Genomic DNA, 21,844 nt, shown 5'->3' on the forward strand with positions numbered 1-21,844 from the left:
CGAGTGGAGGAACAGATAGAGGAGAAGGAAAGAAAGAAAACTAAAAAGCAAAGATATAATACCGATTATCAAATACAAGCGACTTGCTGCTGCAGCTATGGAACACTCATCTCCCCTTGCGGCTATGCAACCTCCGTCTATGCTCTTTGGCCACTGTTTTCGACCAGAGACAGCAGGGTTCCCAACTTTCCCTGCTGTCAGGTCTTTTGGTCCAAGCAGTTTCAATTTCAAGGATATTTCCAAGAAGAAGGGGAACCCGGATTACTTCAATGCTAAACCTGTTGGAGGATCTTCCCCTACAGCAAGTCTAGCCGCAGATCTGTCTCAGAATTTCCACATTGATCAAAGGTACGTGTTCTGATAGTTGAATACGTCATAGAGTCTTCTTCCCTTTGGTTTTTCTTCACTTGGTTCTTTACAATTCTTCGTTCGGATGCTGATCTTGCTTCTAGTCCTGCGTTAGTAACACCACGGAGGTCACTGTTTTCAGCAAACTTATTTGGTCCCGAACATGGTCGAGGTGAGTTCCTTATTTATAGAGCCCCTAAACTTTTGGTAAGTTTAACGGTGAAGCTAACAGCGATATATCTAGATACGATGACAACGCCCCCTCTGCCGTCGTCCTCGCCTGCCATATCTGTTGATATGATGGATATGTCCCCACTGCCACACAAAACTCCATATAGTCAAACCGCAGACATGGATATAGTATCTCCTACGGCTGATCTCTCAGTACCTAAGCCAAATATCTACATGCCTAGTCCATTGAAGCCGTCACCAATGGAGTCTCCGCAATGCAATGATCAAGAGTGAGTACTTTATGCTTCGCCGTGTTCTACAGTGATTGACTTTTGTTTAGACTGATTTCTAGCAGGAGAAAACGGGCTGCTTTCCTCCGCCCATCCTTGATGAGGACCAAGGCCCACTGTGGAATTTCGAAAAGCCCTGCTGGCAGTCAATCTCAACCGTCTTTGAAAATCGGAAATGGGAGTAATAAATCTACGTCGACATCCCTATCGTTGTCTGAGATGTTTGAGGGATCTCCTGAAAGGCCGGCTGCAAGGATATTTCATGGGAACGATCAAGTGGGTCCTCCTCGTCCAAGAGCCCCATTTTCTGGCTGTGTCGGACAAGCACGTGACAATGGCTCTCCTAGCCATGGCATCGTGCGTAAGAGTTCGAACCCCTTTGCCCGACCCAGAAAGCAGAGCAGGAGATCGCTCAGCATGTTTGAACATTCCGACGACTTAATAAACCAAAATGACGACTCCAGTGTGAATATCCAATCGGTACGCGATTTGGAAGAAGGGCCGACGCTTCACTTACCTCACTTTATACCCGAAGATCAACCTGATGGTCTTCCCCGGATCGAGAACGCTGTTTTGATTGATATTATTGACGGAAAATATAATGATAGATATGATGATGTAATCATTATTGATTGCCGCTTTGAGTACGAGTATGATGGTGGACACATTGCCGGTGCAGTCAATTACAATGATAAGGAGCATCTCGCAGCGGAACTGTTTTCCGACAACATGAAGCCAAACACTGTGTTGGTGTTTCATTGCGAGTATTCTGCTCATCGAGCACCCATAATGTGAGTTTATAATTTCCCTCCCATTCTTTCCACTATTTCTTTGCACGATTCCTTCTTACATCTGCTACTTTAGGGCCAAATTCATTCGACACAAAGATCGTGCAGTCAATATCGATGAATACCCCAAACTTACCTTTCCTGAAATGTACATCCTAGATGGCGGATACAGTGCTTTCTTCGCGGTGTATCGCTCTCGCTGCGTTCCTCAGAATTATGTCGAGATGGGTGCGAAAGAACATGCCTTTGCTTGTGAACGAGGCCTGGGGAAAGTCAAGCAACGATCTAAACTTGGTAGAGCTCAAACATTTGCCTTTGGGCAGCATTCTTCCCAAATGGAAGACAGCCCTACTGGGCGTTGTCGGAATGGCGGTGGTGACCGCAACAACATATCCATGGAAAACCAGGAACCTTGCCGTTTGCCTGGACGGCGCATGTTAAGTTACTGACATCCTTCAACTCTCAATAACCCCTGAATTATGGTTCTAAACGCTTTGATGGAGTTACATCTTTACCCATTCTTTTCCGTCTTTCTGTCTCCCTTTTTTCGCCATCGCCTGTTTAGAATCTTTTTGACCAACTTGAATTTATCCGTGTTCATCTCGGCAACCCGCATTCCCTTGGGGGGCGCCGACCTCTTTTCACATTTCAAAAGCAGCATTCGAAGGAATTGAAATGGCTAACATACTTGTGAGACTTAAAAACTTATTATTGATTTCTTTGGATTCATCCATGCCGCCGTACCATCGAGGGACAACAGAAGTATTCTCTTTAAGCCTGATATATTACATATGCGTGGACAACAAACATTTATGGTCCCTATAGAAATACTTGGACGATGAACAGCTATCAACTCGGCCCAGTCTCGAGCTCATCCCCGTTATAAATTATCCGATACCTCAACCCAAAATTGAGCGATATATGCTCATACTGCATTACTAACTCTTCGCGCCGGCATGGAACACCCAATTCTTTCTCTTCTCCGTTTTCAGAAAGCAACTTTTATGATATGACCAATACTTTTTTTCACCACTTTATCCTCAGCGAACTTATTTCCTATGTCTGAAAATTGCATATTTCTTCTACCATCCATACAACCCAATATGAAGGGACACTCAACGAACGAACGAAAATTCGATACACCTCCAACCCCTCCAATCCCGCAACCATCCTTTTTTGCTCCAGTAGAAGTATATGGGATCTCCCATTATCGGCTCAACGCCACCCTCCCCACTTTCTATGTTATTCCTGGATTTTATTCTCCAAAATAGTTGTCCTCCTTTTCAGATTCAACCGCATTTTGTCGATCCTCCAAACCCTTCCCCGCCCAAAAAAGTAATAAATAAAAAACCCTTGGGCCCATCACTGACCAGCGAAGCTTTTCATCATCACGAGCCCTCTAGTTTTATTTTGAAATCACTGATAGGCCACATTGTACCGAGCAGGTGCTTTTGGAACGGTGGTGTTTTATAGGAATTGCGGATGTCGAGGCTGATCTATTCTGCTTAAATATAAGAGTACGAGGAAGAATCACGCAGTCTTGATTGAGTGGATGCGCATTTACCTGCACCCTTCATTTCGAGACTCTTGGAGCGGGATGAGAGAATATTCAGTGGTCAATTATTGGAGATGTTGGGAGAGGAACAAGAATTGATGTACTGACAGATTGGTTGGAGGAATCCCGTCAACCCCGTGTTTCCTTAACTATTTCCTTTTTCTTCTCATTCTTCCGAATTCCTGTCTTAGAATACATTGCAATGATTAATATCATAGAAAACTAAATAAAAAGCAAGAAGTTTTATATCATTTTATTAGTATTCCTGTTCTCTCGTACTCCATATATATTTTCAGGTTGGAAAATTACCGTGTCGGGTTTAGCGCGTGTCTGCTGTCGCCAAATAGACGCGACTTCAATTTAACCCGATTAGATTCAACGTCACCCAACCAAAACATAACCCTCAATTGCCTTCATACCACACCAAAAACCAGTATCAGCAAACAACAGCAATCAGGGTCGCGACACCAGTTACAGCTACCTTGACTGTCCCGAAGAATGGATATAGACGATATCCTCGCCTCGATTGACCGGCCAGGCTTCTCATCGCCCGAAGCTACCGTCCTGGACGCCCAGCAACTTACGCGCTTCTGGGTTTCAGAGAGAGGTGTCCCGGAGCTTCTGCCATGGCCTGGCCCGCTGATGGAGAGGGTTATGGAAAGGGTTCGGAGGCAGGTGAGTGACATATTGGAACTTGAAGCTCTTTTGATTGTTTGTGTTGGTGGTGGCGGAATTTGAGGGGAGAATTGGGTGTAGAAGATTTGGAAACGTAGTAATCATGGGTTGAACCGCCGCAATAAACTATTGTACCTAGACCGACCTGCTCCCAAGAGTTGGGAAATAAAATAACTAAGGAACTTGATGTGCTTCCAGATTGAAAAAATCGAAGACCTCACCGCATCCGCCTCAGATCCCACCTCCGCGATATCAAACCCAACCAAAAACCCAACACTCAACCTCAAGCTCTCCATCCTCCAATCCGACCTCTCCCGCACCCAATACTTAATCCGCTCCATTCTCCGCCAGCGCCTCGCAAAACTCACAAAGCACAGTCTACATTACCTCCTCCTCTCCGCCCCTCCGCCTTCCTCCCACCCCAACTCTTCACAATCCCAGCAACAATCCTCCCAAGCAACCTTCAACACACCCACACCCACCCTTCCCCCAACTGCCTCTACCACACACACATATCAATTGAACAAAGACACAAAACACCCCCTCCTTTCCGCGCAGGAATCCGCATTCCTCCAGAACCACCAATCCCTCCTAACAGCACACTACAACAGCTGTTTCCTATCCACGTTTCCATCACAGTTGCGCCGCCTAGACGATAATGCGGGCGGGATAAGTATGATACAGGGGCCTGAAACGAAGGAGGTCGTATTCGTGCGCTGTTTGGTGGAGGAAGTGAGGATTGTTATCGCGGCTGGTGAAGAGGCGGGTAGCAGTAGTTATGGGGGTGGGGATATCTATGGGAGGAGGATGCGAAGGGGGGAGGTATGGGTTGTGAGGTGGGAGGGAGTTAAGGAGGCGTGGGGGAAGGGTGAGGTGGAGGTCCTTTAGTTTGAGACTTAAGGTATGGAACGTGGGAGAAGCGGGATTATCTGGGAACTGGGGCTTATCTCTTGTCCCATTATTTTATTTATTTATTTATTTATTTACACGACAGTTATGTTTCTAAATACTTGCATATTTAGCGTGGCGTTTTGGATGGGAATTGGCAAAGACTAGAGATTCTATAGATATATTAGATGGAAACACAGATTGAGAATCAGAAGAGCCCCGTTTATAGTTTGGGAATATTCAGTGAGAGATGTGGGGGAAATAGGGCCCACTAGGTAAAGGCTATATAAATTATCAAGGGCTAAGGCAAAACCTGTATTTCTCCTAATCCTAACCTACCCCTAACCTTGGTGTTGAGGGTGGCATTTTGGTGAATATATATATATATATAGGATTGGGTAGAAAAGTAAAATTACTCAAGATTCCAAAGCGAGTCGTTGCAAAATCTACGGTTGGAGGTGGCAATCATCAGTTGTTATGCAGATTGGATTGGTGGCAAAGGGTAGGTCGAGGAGGTGTGAAAGGGGGAGAAGAAGAAATCAAGATATATTCAACGAAATCCGTTGAAAAACGCTAGGTCAAGATGCCCTTCCCCCTTCATCTCACCTGCAGTACCCCCAAGCCAGAAGTGAAGCGTTGCATCATGTTCAGACAAATGAAACTTCCGAAAAGAAAACAGAAACCCAAATATTCCTCCACCCCCCAAATCCCATATAGCACCAACCCATGAATGTATAAAAACCGGTTACCCTGACCTAAGCAAACGGCAGAGAAGAAAATAGAAGGGAAAGGAGAAAGTCGAAGTTGAAGTTGATCAAGTCTCATTGAGAAAGAGTCAGGGTGGGAAAACCATGAAACAAGGACAGAGGGGAAACGTCGCTTGTAAAAGGTAACTAGAAACTGAAAGAAAAAGAATCCAAAATAGCGAAGCGAAAAGCAATGCTTATAGGGTGCTATGTAGTGTCATCTAAGCATGTAGTCTTGCTTTTGTCTTTGTTTTTATTTTGAAACTCGTCTATGCATGATAAACATAAGCTGGTGGGTCGGAGTCTGGAATTCGATCAATGTATTCACGATCTATAAGGCTCTCGATTCTCTTCTTGACCATGTTCACTTCAGGGGTGAAGCGGTATGCGAGTTGGGAGATTACTTCTGTCATCAACTGGGTGTGGGAAAGCTTCTTGCGTTGTCTATTGTTGGTAGCGGAAGTTAGTCATTTTTAACCTTCTAGTAGATTAAAGGGGAAAAGTAGATTGTTGTTTGAGAGTGGTGCAATGCGGGGGTCGTTACGGAGTCAGGGGGTGGCGACAAAAAGGAGAGGTAAAACGAACTTCATAATCCGTACAATGGCAGCTTCAATTCCACCGCCCCGTTCGTCATTCATCTTCTTTTCAGTTTCGTTCCGTTCGTCTTTGTTTTCGACTTTGTTACCAGCACTGCTAACGACGCCGATTTTAACTTTGGTATACACGCTGTGGAATCCTTCATTGAAGAAGAATCGATCTGTCGATTTCACGTCCTTACTCATAGGCTCCTTCTTCAACACCCGGGTTTTGGGAGCTACAGCCAGAGACTGCAAATTCCTTGAGAGCTCATTGGTTGGGATATTTGTTCGAGCTTGTATTTCTTCAAAAGAGAGTGATTCATCTGCACCTAGATCATTGAATAGCAATAGAATCACCATTGCGTAGGTGGAAACGTTCAAGTCATGACGAGCGACCTTACCATTTGGTCTCGGGAAGGTAGCTCGAATATCGGCTGTGCCCATGCCAGATTGCCATTGCAATTTGCGCCCATTGTGTTGGCCAAGGTAGAATTGCTCGAAGCTTTGTTTGAGAAGTTCGATGTTTTTTGGATAGGTGCATTGGGTTGCTAGAGAGCCATCTTTATTCGAGTTTGTCATCATTTCCATTGGCCACATGGTGCTGGTGAGCACGTTGATCTCGAGATCAATGCGTTTTGAATCTGACTCTTGCTGCGAAATATAATTCGCATATTTGGATGTGAGGCCCGAGGATAATTCCATATCCTTGAACATGGCTTCTAATTTTTGAGTGAAGGTGTTGCCAACCTCCATTTTCATTTTTTCGATCATCTGTCGCTCAGCATCTGTGCTTGCAGAACGCTTCATAAGTAATCGTCGGGAAAGGTGTTTCTTATAATAAGTCTCGAAGAGATCTTTGTCGCGAATATATCGCAGCAGGGTGATTCCGCTCTCCAGTAAAGCATCTATCTCTTCTTCAGTTTTACCTCGAACTCCCTTCTTCAAGTTTTCGTCGAAGAAAAGGGACAGATATTCTGAGCTTCGGGGGTTTGCATTGATGAAGTCCGCGAAACTTGTCGTTATGGAGGTTTGCATCCCTTGGTCTGCATTAAAAGACATCTCCCAAACCCTATCAAACATGGCTTTCAACTGCAAAACATCATTCACCCATTTAATTGCAGCAGCTGTTTGTAAGTTTACTGGCGCCTTATCATCTGGACTCTTGCCTTTTGTGCCATTTGCAGCTTGGTCTAAGGGCTTTTGACTTGGGAGAGGTCCTTGCGAAAAATCCCTCGCTGCGTTATTGATTTCTGATCCTAGTTCGACAATACGAGCTTGTACAGCTGATGTCAAGGCCCGCTTCTTTTCATCGACCCTCGAGTTTAACTCGTAGACATTCTTCAAATCAGGTAATCGATCATTACCTAGCATATACTTGACCCCGCTATCGGGCATAGCTATGATATTCCCAATGTGTTTCTCGACTAGATTCTCATCAATAACCTGTTTGATTTTGTGCTCTGTCGCCGGAGACAAAGTATAGCGACAGCGTTCTTCCTCTTCTCGTAACCTTTCGGCCACCCGCTTACAAAACGTCGAGGCATCGGCTGTGGCAAGGAGACGTTGACCTTCCGCGAGGTAGAAAAGTCGACTCGACTCCAAAAAAGACGGTTCAAAGGATGTGACATAAAGCTTTCCAGACTCCTCTTCTCTTTCCGTCTCATACAGCCCTTCAAGCATATATATGCAATGCCGTATTAAGGGGCGATCAATGATATTTCCATCGCGTTCAAGCCTGATCATGAACAGAACGGTGGCTTCAAAGACATCATAAACGGTCATTTGTCTATTCCATCCAATGTCTGCATTTAGAACATAGTCACGAAATGAACACATCGCGGTGACGTATATCGACGGGCGGAGTTTGTCCTGGAGTATTACTTTATCCTTTTTTGGAGAAATGAGTATTAAACAAATGTGAGGTTGCCTGGAAGAGAAGAAAATATTGGAAATCTTACCATGTACATAAGTACATCCGTAATCATTCCCATACAAAGCTGGTGATCTTCCCAGACCTCTCTTAATTTCCCTAAGAAGCGTTCACCTGCTATTCTTCTTTCGTTCACTTGATCCAGCGTGTCGACTGCATCACCTTCCAACGAAAGTGACGGAGCAATATATGTGGTGACCTGCTTTAACACCACATTCTGAAGCCAATCTTTTTCCAGTTCAGCTACACGATCGTAGAGATCCATGCCTTTCTTCCTGAGGACCAGTTTATACGCATTTCGGTATAATTCTTCAAAGGAGAGGTTCGAGGCATTCTTGGTATGAATTTCTCGAAGAGAGGAGGAGAGTACATCCCATGAAGTGTCAAAATCAGCAGAGTTGTCCCGCGCTGCCATGCTCTAAGATAGTTGAGAGTCAGCTGGGGATTCTTGATCCAACGCTCAATGTAGCAAGAAAACTGTTGCGGTAATAAAAGTGGAAAGCGGGGAGAGGTTTTGCGAGTAAGAGAGCGGTGAAAAGCATACCCGCCGTGGAACACGGATTTTACTTTTCGGTTTCATCGCCATTTTTCATTGGAAAATAACGGCTTTGCATCCCGTATGTGAAATAAACGAAGTTGGAGAAACGAGGGAGCCTTGAATGTTGTGAGGCAGCTGCGGGATTGGTGGGTAAGCCGGAGAACCGAAAGTGAGTGGCAGGTCACCAAAGTGTAGCTGCCACGGTTCGCCTCATTAACACGGCGGATATCAATTTCCCGTGGGCAGAATGCATCAAGCAATCATAGGATTCACTTTCTTTTCCTTCGTGACGGCATATGGAGTTTGGATGTTTGTTCGATCAGAAAACGACGTGACGAACTATATCACTGCAATAGGAACAATGTATTTCCGGGTAAATCACGTGACACCAATTATGTCATGGCAAAAATATGAACTTCAGAATTTTTTAGATTAACAACGAACCCAGTAATCAAGGCAAACAAATCTACGATTTGTTCATCGCCGCCCTTGCTTTGACTCGTGTAATTGAATTAATAGGATTATGGCTTCCTCCAAAAGGCTATTTCAGAGCCTCGCGACTCGCGTAGCGCACTCTCCTCTCACATCTTCCTCACTCAAATCTCGATCCTTCAGAGCATGCCGTAAAGATCAATTCACCACAACCCGATTCTCGACACGCTCAAACAATCCACCTCCATTCCTCTCCTCACAGTTTTCCAGATATAACTCGACCTCCACCAGAGCTCCTTCTCCTCTTACAGACAGCAAACCTGTGACCCCTGAAGATACCGCCCAGAACGCACAGCGACGTGCAGAGGAACGGGCATTCCTAATCACATTCACCTGCAAACCATGCAGTCACCGTTCATCACATCGTATCTCGCAGCACGGCTACTACAAAGGCACAGTGCTGATTACTTGTCCGGAGTGCAAGAATCGACATATCATCAGCGACCATCTGAATATCTTCATGGATACAAAGTCTACTCTTGAGGACATCTTGTGGCAGCAGGGGCAGACGCTGCTAAAAGGAAAGCTAGAAAGGGACATAGAATGGTGGGAGGATGGCACTGTGAGAGCAATTGAAGGAGAAGGTCCGAAGGAGGCGCTGCGCCATCAAAAAAGTCAGGGCCAACGACCAATCGGCAACACGGCTCAACTGCAGCAGGACGTAAATATGCCGCGGAATCAGGACCAAGAACAGGAGAAGGAACAGGAGAAGGAACAGGAGAAGGAACAGGGACCGTACCAATAGATGGAGTAGATCAAACAGCCGGACCATAGGGAGAATCCTTGATATTTTCTGTAGCTCGATCGTCTTTTTCGGCGCTGTGTCTATCTGGGATTTTTGCATTCGCAAGGGAGTAACATGTTCTTCATATTGCGTTGGTAGGATATTTTTATGTATAATGCCGGGATTGGAATACCCTGCAATGCTGGAAGTTGATAGCAAATTATGTACAATACATTACAAACATGAATAATATGGATATAAATGACCATTCAGCACTGACCTGTCCCAATTCTATTTTGACAACTCCTTTCAAAGACAAGCGTAAAAAGAAAGGGTCATACAAAAGGGGGAAAAATTTTACCAGCCACGTCTCCTTTCTTGATATTCTGTGCCCCTTTCCTTCCTCTTCTCCCGTTTTCGGTCATTCTTCCGTTTCTTTTCTCGACCAAACTTCTCAGGATCAACTACAGCTTCGATGCGCCTCTTCACCCTTCTGCTCTCCCGCCTGGACTTGACGCTTTGACGGGCAACAGCTATTTGTGCCACAAAGTCAGTCGTACCCAATTTTTTCTGCAGCATATCAAGAATCTCCTGGCTGCTGGACACGAGGGACTTGTAGGTAGTTTGGAACTGCATATTGAGGGAGCGGGGTGCAGGGATCGATGGATCAGTGAAGTGAAGTAGTGGAAGGAGAATTGTCTGTAGGGATGGAGTTATTTGAGATACGTCAAGATGGGTACAAAGAGCCGCGATAAGCTTCATGCAAGCCGTTTTACTAGTTAAAGATTCCGCTCGGGTGGTTTGAGGCTCCCGTCGAAGGATGGCGGCTACGCGTTCGAAGACGTATTCAATTGCTGGCTTGCTTTTTTTGGCGTGGTTGACAACAACGGCTTCTAAATTGTTTTCGCCATCGCTATCTTCACTAACGTCGCCTGCCAGATTATCTGTTGTATTCTGTAAGAATTTCAGATTATTTTGTCCGAAGCAACGTCCAAGGAACACTAGGTTTCGGATAGTCTGGGTTGCTAGGTCTTCAGAGATAGTAGCTGCTTTCAGACATAGCAAACTGGCTCTGGTAATATCTAACATCATGTAACCCTCCAGCTTGAGGCCAGAAGCCCCTATGAGAGGAACAGAACCATAACTATTGGGGAAATTTTCTTTCGCTTCGTCAGCAAACCAAATTCCGATCAAATTAGCCGCGCAAGATTTTATCCAAGCGTGTGGGTAGAAGAGGCTTTCGCAGATATGAGACCAGATATTCGCGCAATCCGCGGTCAACGCAATGGCTGGAAAGAGTTGACATAGCTTAGTGAAGAGTTGTAGAGAGTGATAGAGAACTTCCCATTCTTCTGCATCTCGGTTTTCCACGGCGGGAGCGATGATACTGGGTAGTAGTCCTGTAACAAACCGCACTTCGTTTTCCTTGTTGTTCCGTTCAGATTCAAAGAAAATCCGTATTGCTTGTAATCCAGTGGTCGTGAGTAATGGATTTTGCGTTTGTTCGAGCCAGGATCTGACAGGGTTGAGCATAGACGCCAGATGCTTGGAATCAGCACGACTGTAGAGATTGCCCAGGAGCACACCTGCCATCTCCCGACACTCGACGGCGTCATCATTGGACATAACCATTACCACAGGTACAAAAAGTGTGCCAACAATATCCTGCGCAGGATCACCATTGGACTTAGAGAGCAGAAGGTGAATTGCTTCCATTACTGACTGACGGCCTTCTTTATGCTGATAGCCAAGGTTTTTGGCGAGAAATCCAAGCTGCTTTGCCCACCTGCTTTTAGCCTGAGGGTATTCAATCATGAAATGTATAAAGACACCCCTAGCGAGGTCACGGGCACTTCGCGTGTGGTTTGTTACCATCATCGCGGCAACATTGTCTACAAGCTCATACATTTCCGGGATAATAAATTTGCGAGACATAACCGCTCGAATGAAGTTAAAGGCAACTCCCTGTCGGTCAGGCTCCTCGATATCAGCAGCTATTCTCTTCAATAAATAGCCTAGGTGCGAGTCTTTGAGCTTCGTGGTTCGCCGTTCGCGTATGATCGAGGAGATAAGTTTTAGTGCGGCTTGAGCAGCTTCGGTATTTGTGCTTGGAGCGTCTTTGATCATCTTGATAGCTTCTACGAGATACACGTCGGAGTTTTTATCAAGCTCTGGGAGTGGGGTTTTGATAATCGTGGACAGGAGCCTAATGGCGGACAACTTGACTTCCTCGTAGCTTTGCAGCAATGCATCCCCAATGATGGGGAGGAATCCGGCAAGGTTGGCAGCAGTCATGAGGGAATTGTATTTATTTAAGACACTGCGGAGAACATCGAGTCCAAACCGAGACAGCTTGTAGATATATGACGAGGTGCTTCCTCGGTTCAACCGGTTTCTAGGATTGAGCAAATTGACTATGAAACGAGCTCTGTCCCCCCGCTTATCAGCTTCAGGTTTCTGGGGCTCGGTTTTATAGGATTCTTTTATCACTTCGTAGCATAACACTAAGAGTTCACGGCTTTCAGCGCCTGGGTTTCGTAGCAAACCGACTCCAATTCTTCTGAGCAATTCATCGACCTTTTTGATAATTGTTGCTGTAAGTTTTTCCCGCAATAGAGCTTGAACTGGATTAATAAGAGCTGATAAATGTCGAATCGTCGAAATCTTCGCAAGGAGTTCCATAGAATCATAGCTTTTGTTGCTTTTCACCTCCTTCATTTTGCTCACATATTCTTCAGCGTCTTTCTCTTGGCCAACGGCTCCAAAGATATCGTCCATTATCACGGCTGCAAGTTCGTCAAGGTTCTGATCCAGCTCACCGGGCTTGAATTGATCGCTAGTTGTCACTAGAATGGAATGGACCGTGAAGGATAACACATGAAGCTGGTATCCTCTTGTTAATGTGCTCCGCAATTCCTTGAGGATATATCCAAAGTAGGATGGCCCAAGAATAAGCGCAATATCAGCGAGGGTCTTCCTAGCCATATCTCTAGCATCCTGTGACCGGCTTCGAAGGATGTTAGCTAGGTCCAGGAGCACAGAGGGGAGGAAAAGTGCCATATCTTCCTCAGGCAGAAGTTTAAGTAGCTTAACCACGATCACAGCGGCAGGTACGCGGAGATGGACTTCCGATTCATCCTTTTGGTGAACGAACTCCGACAGGAAGGGGATAAAGTTGGTTTTCAGCTCCGTCCCGATGCGAGTTTCTGTAGGTAAGGTTCTGGAAAGGGAGGCTTGAACTGCGGACTCTGGCTCAACGGCCTCCATTTGCCCATCTTCAGCAACCGAGTGCTCTTTCGTGGTATCCATTGCTCGCGACAAGCCATCAGTTAGCTGGCCAAGCAGTCGTATGACATTCTTCTCCATCCCTGGGAGACTCTGCAAGTATCCCTTGTATCTTCGAAATATCGCTCTAAACTGACTCCATTCCAACCCTTCAGAGAGCACTCCAATAGTTGCAACTGTCTCTGCAGCCAGGTTATGCGCACTTTCATCTTCCGCCTGATCAAACACAAAGTGTTCAATGAGAGGAAGCAAAAAGGAGCTGATATTTGATGACCCAATTTTCCGCTTCTTAGCATCGTTTGCCAGACGCCGCAATGCACGAAGACGGCGATGTTGTTGGATATGGAGGATATTATTGAAAATAGATGCCTCCTCATCCCCGTTGGCTAATAGATCAACCATGTCACAAACGGTCGGATGTTTTGGGTGGTGTGTTATGAAATAGCCCATGATGGAAACGAATTCTGCCCGTACCGTCTCAGCAGGGTATTTAGCCCCGTTGCGTAACGATGGAAGCAAAACCCCGTCGACCAAATTTAAGTAACCCCCGTTATCGCTGTCTAACTTTGGAACTATGCTCTCCACAAATCTTTTTAGCCCGAATGACGAACTGGATCTAATTGCAAGTTCCTCCTGATCTTTCACATGATAAAGAAGGTTGTACAATAGTGGGCGCCATTGTCTGGCCGTGAACTCCTTGTACTTTTGCTCATTGATAATATTAAATGCCTTAAGCCTCCTGTCAAAATCTAACTCGTCAAGCTTTTTGCTAGAAATAGAATTGAGATCCGCACATAGTAAGGCAACATCCTTAAGATCAGTCTCGTGGTCTGCGAACGCAAATAATACGGAGGAGGCCACTTCGCGGTTGGGATTATCTTTGAAGTAATCGAATAGTGAGGAGATAACCTCAAAGATACGGTTGTTAAGATCTTCGTTATCTCGCGGGTCGTAAAGCGGTAGGAAATGCTGCATGACACGCAGGAGCCCACTTTTAGCTTTGGGAGGAACTCGATCTGCGGGTTCATTAAGAAGGAACGTAGCCGTACTAATTAGCTTCGTGGTTTCTTGTGAGGATTGGACGAACGGAGCAAGGTTTGATAGTGTGTCGATTGCAGCCATCTTCAATTGGCGACTTGATTGCTTTCTGAGTAGAGACTCGAGATGAGTTAACATGTATTCGACATGAGGTCCTAAAACCTTTGACCGGACTATATCTGTTGTTGAAGCGTCTGGCAAATTCTCCGGGTCTTTTGACTGTTTATTTGCGACATTAATAAGCCCATTTAGGATCTCGCACAGAACAAATATTTTAACGTCCTCGCGAGCAGATTCCACACCCACACAATCAACTATTCGTTGAATTACGGGTTGGTCACCGTGGAGAAAGTAAATTGCTGATTTGGGATAGGATGCCCAAGTATGGAAGAGACGGAGTAAGCCGGACACGCCCTGCGCTGTTTCCACAGCGAACTTTTCCAATCTTGGGCTGATAATCTCACTAAAAATTAAAGGCATATATGGATTCCAATCGAAGTCAGGAGAAACTGTGAATACCAAAGCGAGACAATGAGTACCTGACTGGCGAATGTTGCGGATGAGAGACGTCTGGTTGTCTTCTGAGCTGTTGTCCATCAACTGCCTACATGCTCGAATGAGGCAGTATAAGATCACATTCATGGAGAGGTCGACATAGGGAAACATTTTGGTTTTCAGGGTGTTGAACATAGTTTCCACCATTTTTAGTAGACCATATTGCTTTCTGACGCCCATTATCTCTTGGTCCAGATATTGGCGCTGCTTAGAGTCGGATTCAAGAACACGAACATCGCCCAGCGGACCATATGATATTTTAACGAAGTGGCCGAAGTCATTTTCGGAGAGTTGAGATATTATCCTTAAAATTGTTTTTCTGCGCCCCTCTTGTGTCCCCTGTCCCCCCCCGGAGCCTCCACGAGCGACCATCTTACCATAAAGGAGCCTCAATAACAAAGGGAAAATATCAGGACGGTGATCTTCCTTAATCGTACTGTTCTCCTGGCTAGCATTCACGAATTCTGACAGTTCATCTCTGAATCTTGCGTCATCCACAATGTTCATTATGTTGGTCTCGTAAGGTTGAATGGCGGGTGACTTCCAGGTAAAGAGAGCTTTTAAGGCGGATTTTTGAATTTCCGTGTCTCCATTACATAGAAGCCCAAGCAAAGCTTCATGTACCTCCGACGATTTGTACAAAACTTTCGGGTTGATGAACTGCCCAAATACGCTGAGCATGGCTTTCCGATCCCGTATATTCCATGGGGAAGAGGGACTATCATCTGCAGGCCGCTGGCCAGAAGTATTTGGTTTGATGATAGTAGAAATGTCCTCGTCATGAGTTGCCCATGATAGAAATAAGGGAACGAATTGCCGGGATCGTTTTTCTGCCACTTGAGGCACAGCTCCCAAGACTTTAAGAGCCTGTGATCGCGGGGAGGTAGAACTTTGTGCTGACGTTGAATGAGCAGATTTGAAGTCTTCTATAAGTAAAAGATTAGAATTTTGGGCATCAGTAAAAGAGGTCGACACGGTTTTTTCGATATTTGAAATATTAAAGCACTCAAATTCAGACGTAGCGGTTGGTTCCTCGGATTCTGCTTCAGGCGCACCCATTTCCATGTCAAGGGGACTGAGTTCTCGCAATCCGCGAATAGCAAGCTCTGCAACTATGGCCTCTCCATTTTGAACCTCACAAATTGCTTTGATCGCATCACACGCATCATCCCATAGTGATGCCAGCCTTTTCGATAGCAGACCAAAGCAGAAATTTGGAATAATTCGATCTAGCCACTTTTGGGTTGACGCTGCCGCATAACCGATAGCAAGCTTGCGGATTTGCATCGATAGATACCTTGACGTTTGGAGACTCAGTTCGCTTTGTTCAACTTCAATCGCTATCGCTATGTACGTATTATCGCTGTCGTTCATCCTGGAGAGCAATGTTTGTAGAATCTTGAGGGAGAGTAATCTGATTTTATGTGATGAGCCGGAAAGATTACCAATAAGAGCGGTAGCAAATGGTTCGAGGCCCTCGTCTGATACCTGATCGTTTTTGGGACAAGCAGACATATAAGCCAATATTGCTTCGAGGAAAACTGGACAATGTGAGCACTCAGGACCAATCAACACCACCTTATTCCAAAGACATAGATCAAGTGAGCCTAATTTGATAGCAAGGCGGACATATGCTAAAAATCCTTGGCCTCGGGCGAAGGTAATTTGGCTCTCGCGGAGGTTGGTAGAGGGTGCCATCGCAGCCTTCAGTTGAATATGGAGGTGCTGGACAAGTTGTGGAAGGATTGAAGGTTCGGAGGAAAGTAATATGGCATCCTGTAGTTTTGTATATGAATGTAGAAAAGCGACATCTTGGTCTGTGAGATCTGGTTTGATGAATCTTTCCATAATTGCATCTTTCCATTTGTTGGGGCACACTACCGATCCAAGCTTATTAGGTTCAGATGTGATGCAACGAGCAGCCTGAAGTTTCGGTAATATCAGGCAAAGTCCAGATTCGTAGTCTTTCCAGAGAGAAGTGATGAACCTAAAGACAAATATCAGGATTTGCATTTGGACTAAGATGAACAAATTTCACTGACCGCTGAAAGTATGGGAGGACAACAGTTTGAAATCGCTCGGTTCCGAATGAGGAGAATAACGAGCAGAATGGCAAGAAGTACTCGCTAAATTTCTCATTACTAATGGATTTCATGAGAGGGCGCATAAATGACAACAACTCATCCATAGGGGACGTCTGAACCGCAGCCGCCACTGTGGCTAATAGCAGTTGGATCGAATAGACAGGGGTATTGGGCGATTCAATGACGCGACCCAGAAGCGTGATGAGGCTTTGATGTACCCTCTTCCAGTTTTTAATCCTAGAACCTTTGCGTGCGGTTACGCTAACAAAAACTAAGCGGATATCTAGTTTTGTCACTGCAACGTTGCCATTAGGCTTAGCATGTTCGACATGGTCACAGATCACATCAAAAACTGAGCCAAAAGTGTCGGGAGATGTGTGATGAACCAAATTAATGACAATCCCGTTAAGAATCTGCTCTGTGAGGGCGCTTTGGGTTGCATTTTGCACAGCAGAAGCATTGATGAGGCATCGTAAGATGTCTGCTCCATTTGAATGAATGGCACTATTCACTCCCTTGATTGCATCCGCAAACATTGACATGAGGCCCTGTTGATACATTAAAATCTGGCGTGGTCCATCTGTATTGGCGAGATCCTCAAAAAGATAGGTAACAGCTTTTTCAAGAGGTGACTTATTTTTGTAGTAAACAAGGGCGGCCTTGCGTATTAGGAAGGACATGGACTCCGCCGCAAATCTTGTCACAAAGTGCTTTTGGCGTTCTTTTCCCAGGTAGGGAGACATTATTCCCAAAAATTGCCGTAAGTCTGGAACGAGGAGTCGGGATAGAAATTTGAAAATCCAAGCCAGACATGTAAAACTCCATTCTATCACCTCGATATTTGGATGTGTAGCAGCGACGGATGCTATTAATGTGACAGCTGACGCGAAATGTCTTTCAAATCGCTGACCCAAGTCCCGACTAAATTGAGCCACCAGGCTGAGAAGAGGTTCCAGGCTCAATTCATCCCTTTTCCCTATGTACTCGGCCAACAATCCCATTATTCGATCCTCATGATGTAGAATCTGTGGTAAACTCTCACTGAGCCGATTTACGCGCTGGGAAAACTGGGTAAAATTCTCGGATAGATTAAGTTCTATCCAGTACTCCAGGGACGCCCTGAAGTATGAATCCGATTCGGTATCGCTGTCATCGCCAATGCTGTTGCGGCGCACACGATGGATGGGATCAATTTTTAACTTGACGATGCGCTTGGAGAAAGATTCGAACCGGTGAGATTTTGTCGTTGCGGTACCTTTCTTTATGAGATTGGAAGGCTTGCCCCGGCGTCCTGGAGGTACGGTCGCCATGTTGTTGGGCTGCCAAAACTATTCGCTTCAAGCAATTTTTGATTTCCTCCGAATTATTCAAAGCTTCAAAAGAGAAAATAAAGTAAGTGATCGCGTCGGTCAAATGATAATCCGGGGTTTCCTTATCTTATCTGATTGCTGTGTAATCACGTGATATGGATCCTAACCAGCGAATTGTGAGATATTCCTGCACATTGCAAGCTATCATCACTATACGTTCCTCTACTTGCGTAATATGGGCTCGATTACACTTGAGTTAGAATCTACAAAAGATCATCCATGCATCTGTTCGGGTTTCGGACTGTCTTACCTGAGAATCGTAACGCCGATGATTCATTGGGATATGAAAAAGACCATGATAGCGGAGCAAAAATAAAATTTCAAACAGATAAACGATGCAAAATCTCGTTATCAGGCTAAATGACAAAGGGTTTCTTTTATTCCAAGGCAAAACAAAAAAGAGGCTCCATGTCAACATGACAAGAGCAATTAACCTCTCGCGTATGCTAAGCCTCAAGGTGGGCGATAGTTTCATGCCTTACACGTCTGCGTGTAAGCGTTTACCCCTTCAGCACCATAATTTAGCACCAGTTGTCCCTTTATATCCTAGATTTGCATAGTCTGCGAAAGAGGTCAGAATCTGTTCAGAAAAGATCTCACACTCCGTTAACGGGCCAGCAGCCAACTTACCCGGATCGTAAAAGATAACATAACCTCTATCGTTCGTGACACCAATCTCCTCCTTGAGAAAATCAGTAAAGGCCTTGGAGAAATTAACATTATCGGCCGGGTTTAGATTGCCCAGAGAAGTTATGCGCATTTGAAAGCCTAATGGGGCCATGATTATTAGTTCTTCGCATGTGATACATAAATGCAGATGTGTAGATAAGGTACATACATGGATCGTGAGTGCCCGCAAACGTCAAGATCTCATCAGAGCGGATTTGAACTGAAATGAAAGACTCGGGCTTTTTAAGGATCCTCGCTGACGCCTTGGAGAGTGAAAGGGCGAGTTCCTTGCTCTGTTCGCGTGAGAGAGCAACATTTGTGAGAAGCTCGATGGAAGGCATTTTTAGTCCAATGCGGCGAAGAGCAGTGGCTGATAAATGGTGAAATCTCCCGATGGCTTCCAATTTCTTTTGTTTTTGACGATGTTCATTATCAAATCGAGCTAACAGAAATATAGTTACGGTTATGTCACTGTTCTTGGCGCGGGTGAGGAAGTGATTTGAGGTCGGTTCGGGTTCGACGTAGCTTAACCAATAACTAGTCAAGGGTTAGGCAAAGCTCTCTGATAATGTACATACAGTACGATCCCATCTTTCTGGCATTTTGCCTTTCTATAAGAGGTGCAAAATGAATTCATAAGGGGCAAGTCGTATTTTATTTTTCATTTTCGGTTATCATCCAGAGTAGATATCACGTGACGGAATCACCAAAGCAAGTGGTGCAACCAAAGTGCAATTTATCAACCTACATTCTTCCAGACAAGGATAATGTAGAATTCAATTAGTGAATAACCGCTGTTTTTCAACTCTATTTCTATAGAGCTTCCTGCATTTTTGTTGCAAATTGACGGCATAATTACGCGTTGAAGTGAATGAGTTAGAAAATTGATGAGAATTTGAAATTGAAGATCCATTCGCTTGCGTGATCCGGAATTAACTACGTTAATTGAATCACCAGTTCACTAACTAGCACGATCAACGGCGGTGCCCACTCGTCTTTCAGGGCTTTAAATAATATTACCGCCTTTATAGATGACTATGGCATCTAAAATGTAAGAACGGTGCTCTTGCACTCCAGTTATGCGGGTACTGGGCTAACTCTGAATACAGAATTGTTGTGGGGAGTGTAAACTGCTCAATCAGAGAAGTATTCACCAAGCTGGCAAAGCTGCAGACCAAGCAGAACTTTACTTTCGCTATTATCGCTGGGGAGCTTTTCGGAGATGGATCAAGTGAGGAGGAACTGAGGGACATTACGGCATTGTTGAATGGTACAATCAAAGTGCCGTTACCCACCTATTTTACTGTTGGAAATCACACGATTCCAAAACGAGTCATTGAAAAGATTGAATCTGATGATGAAGTCTGTCCGAATCTCTATTTTCTTGGTAGACGTGGAACCCTCAAAACATCCGAAGGCATCGAAATTGTGGCGCTGGGGGGTAGCTTTGAAGATTCCGCAACGCCTGCGTCAGGGTTAAGCGATAAATACTTACCCCGGTACACAGAATTCGATGCCAGATCGCTATTCGAAGCTCACGGCGCGCATATTTTAATAACAAACCAATGGCCAAAATCGATTCATAATGGCTCAGAAGTGTCGTTGCCAGAGAATGCCAAAGTACCCGAAGGCACACAATGCGTGGCAGACCTCTGCGTGACTTTGAAACCTCGATATCATTTTTCGTCAGGCGCCCCTTTCTTTTACGAGCGCGAGCCGTTCTTTCACCTCCCCACAGAAGAGGCTCCTGATGTAAAACAAATTACTCGATTCATCAACCTGGCTCCGTTCAGCAAGTCATCAAATCAAAAATGGCTGTACGCTTTCACTCTGGATCCACAAGCAGCTCCGTTAACGGCTATTCCACCTGGTACTACGGCATCGCCACTCCTCCTCTTTGCGTCAAAAAAGCGACATGCTCTCCCGGGCCAGCAACAGTCCTTTAGTCGCTTTGCACATGGGGATGACTATCATCGACCTAGCAAGCGTATTCGAAGACCCCCGCTGGGGCCTTCAGAATGCTTCTTCTGTTTGTCAAATCCGAATATTGCCACTCATCTCATTACGTCCATAGGCTCAGATAGCTATCTCACAACTGCAAAGGGCCCGTTACCTACTTCTGCTACATTCCGCAGTCTAGGATTTCCCGGACACTTGTTAATAATACCTTTAACTCATGCACCGACTTTCGATGAAATCGAAGATTCTAATTCGAAGGTAGCTACTATCCAAGAGATGCAGAGATACCGGTCCGCCCTGCATGCTATGCTGGATGAACGATCCCAAGGCGAGCTGGGCGCGGTCACCTGGGAAGTAAGCCGCAGTAATGGGATACACATCCATTGGCAATTCCTTCCAGTTCCCTCGGACCTGGTGACCGGTGGTTTAGTAGAGGCGGCTTTCAAGGTGGAAGCCGAAAATCTCAGTTACCCGAAAATCCAGAAGGTGGACAACAGTACGTTGCAAAAGGGAGATTACTTTCGAGTAAAGATCTGGAGCCCTTCGCCGAGAGCCTTGGACGGCGGAGAAAGGGCAGGGGAAGGGGTAAAACCAGGCACGGAAACTACTCTGATCCTCCCTCTGTCGCCGGAGTTCAGGTTCGATCTTCAGTTTGGCAGGCGAGTGATGGCTAAACTCCTCGAACTCGAGAAGAGGATGAACTGGAGAGATGATATCCAATCACAGGAAGAAGAGACAGCTGATGCGGATGACTTCAGGAAGGCTTTTGAGAAGTTTGACTTTTCGCTGGAAGAATAGCGCGGGAAGGGTAACAGGAACAACTCAAAAGTGACGGGATCAGCGACTGTTTCTTCACCTGCCGACTGCCGCTCCCCCTTGGCAATACTTTATTCAGCCTTTTTTTCCTCCCAACTTAAAGTTGCGTATGTGACTTAAGTCATCCGGTGGCCGTAATCTGGCGGCATACGGCGAGCAGGACACACCTGTGCGAAACTAACCATTATCAGGTATTAACCATTGCCCATTCATGTACCCCGTTTTCCCTTTAAGTATCGACGGCAAATGAAACTGGTCTCTATGTACCTTTACCAGATAACTGAAGCAGAAACACCATAATTTCTTGCTGCTTATTTAACGCTCCAAGTTTGCGGCTCATCATCC

The 21,844-nt window shown here is 45.4% G+C and overlaps 7 protein-coding genes across 7 annotated transcripts; 4 read left to right on the top strand and 3 right to left on the bottom strand.

Moving 5' to 3' along the window:
• Positions 1-97: 97 nt before the first annotated feature.
• PADG_03666 (uncharacterized protein) lies at positions 98-2,046 on the top strand (the record flags this gene model as incomplete). Its single annotated transcript, XM_010760833.1, has 5 exons — positions 98-348; positions 453-520; positions 593-809; positions 872-1,600; positions 1,674-2,046. 5 exons carry the CDS (start codon positions 98-100, stop codon positions 2,044-2,046), a joined length of 1,638 nt encoding a protein of 545 aa, XP_010759135.1.
• A 1,604-nt stretch (positions 2,047-3,650) lies between these two features.
• On the top strand, positions 3,651-4,715 carry PADG_03667 (uncharacterized protein; the record flags this gene model as incomplete). The annotated part of the gene is made up of 2 exons (XM_010761245.1): positions 3,651-3,827; positions 4,026-4,715. 2 exons carry the CDS (start codon positions 3,651-3,653, stop codon positions 4,713-4,715), a joined length of 867 nt encoding a protein of 288 aa, XP_010759547.1.
• A 1,015-nt stretch (positions 4,716-5,730) lies between these two features.
• On the bottom strand, positions 5,731-8,555 carry PADG_03668 (uncharacterized protein; the record flags this gene model as incomplete). The annotated part of the gene is made up of 4 exons (XM_010761246.1): positions 5,731-5,905; positions 6,047-7,926; positions 7,998-8,387; positions 8,514-8,555. The coding sequence occupies 4 exons, from the start codon at positions 8,553-8,555 to the stop codon at positions 5,731-5,733; spliced, it is 2,487 nt and encodes an 828-aa protein (XP_010759548.1).
• Positions 8,556-9,030: 475 nt separating this feature from the next.
• On the top strand, positions 9,031-9,744 carry PADG_03669 (uncharacterized protein; the record flags this gene model as incomplete). The annotated part of the gene is made up of 1 exon (XM_010761247.1): positions 9,031-9,744. The coding sequence occupies one exon, from the start codon at positions 9,031-9,033 to the stop codon at positions 9,742-9,744; it is 714 nt and encodes a 237-aa protein (XP_010759549.1).
• A 336-nt stretch (positions 9,745-10,080) lies between these two features.
• Positions 10,081-17,995, bottom strand: PADG_03670 (uncharacterized protein; the record flags this gene model as incomplete). Its single annotated transcript, XM_010760834.1, has 2 exons — positions 10,081-16,588; positions 16,644-17,995. The coding sequence occupies 2 exons, from the start codon at positions 17,993-17,995 to the stop codon at positions 10,081-10,083; spliced, it is 7,860 nt and encodes a 2,619-aa protein (XP_010759136.1).
• A 568-nt stretch (positions 17,996-18,563) lies between these two features.
• PADG_03671 (uncharacterized protein) lies at positions 18,564-19,065 on the bottom strand (the record flags this gene model as incomplete). Its single annotated transcript, XM_010761248.1, has 3 exons — positions 18,564-18,616; positions 18,686-18,823; positions 18,894-19,065. The coding sequence occupies 3 exons, from the start codon at positions 19,063-19,065 to the stop codon at positions 18,564-18,566; spliced, it is 363 nt and encodes a 120-aa protein (XP_010759550.1).
• A 696-nt stretch (positions 19,066-19,761) lies between these two features.
• Positions 19,762-21,481, top strand: PADG_03672 (uncharacterized protein; the record flags this gene model as incomplete). Its single annotated transcript, XM_010761249.1, has 2 exons — positions 19,762-19,775; positions 19,834-21,481. The coding sequence occupies 2 exons, from the start codon at positions 19,762-19,764 to the stop codon at positions 21,479-21,481; spliced, it is 1,662 nt and encodes a 553-aa protein (XP_010759551.1).
• Between the last annotated feature and the right edge of the window lie 363 nt (positions 21,482-21,844).

The sequence above is a fragment of the Paracoccidioides brasiliensis genome, assembly GCF_000150735.1.
Source record: "Paracoccidioides brasiliensis Pb18 unplaced genomic scaffold supercont2.4, whole genome shotgun sequence".
NCBI classification, from domain to species: domain Eukaryota; kingdom Fungi; phylum Ascomycota; class Eurotiomycetes; order Onygenales; family Ajellomycetaceae; genus Paracoccidioides; species Paracoccidioides brasiliensis.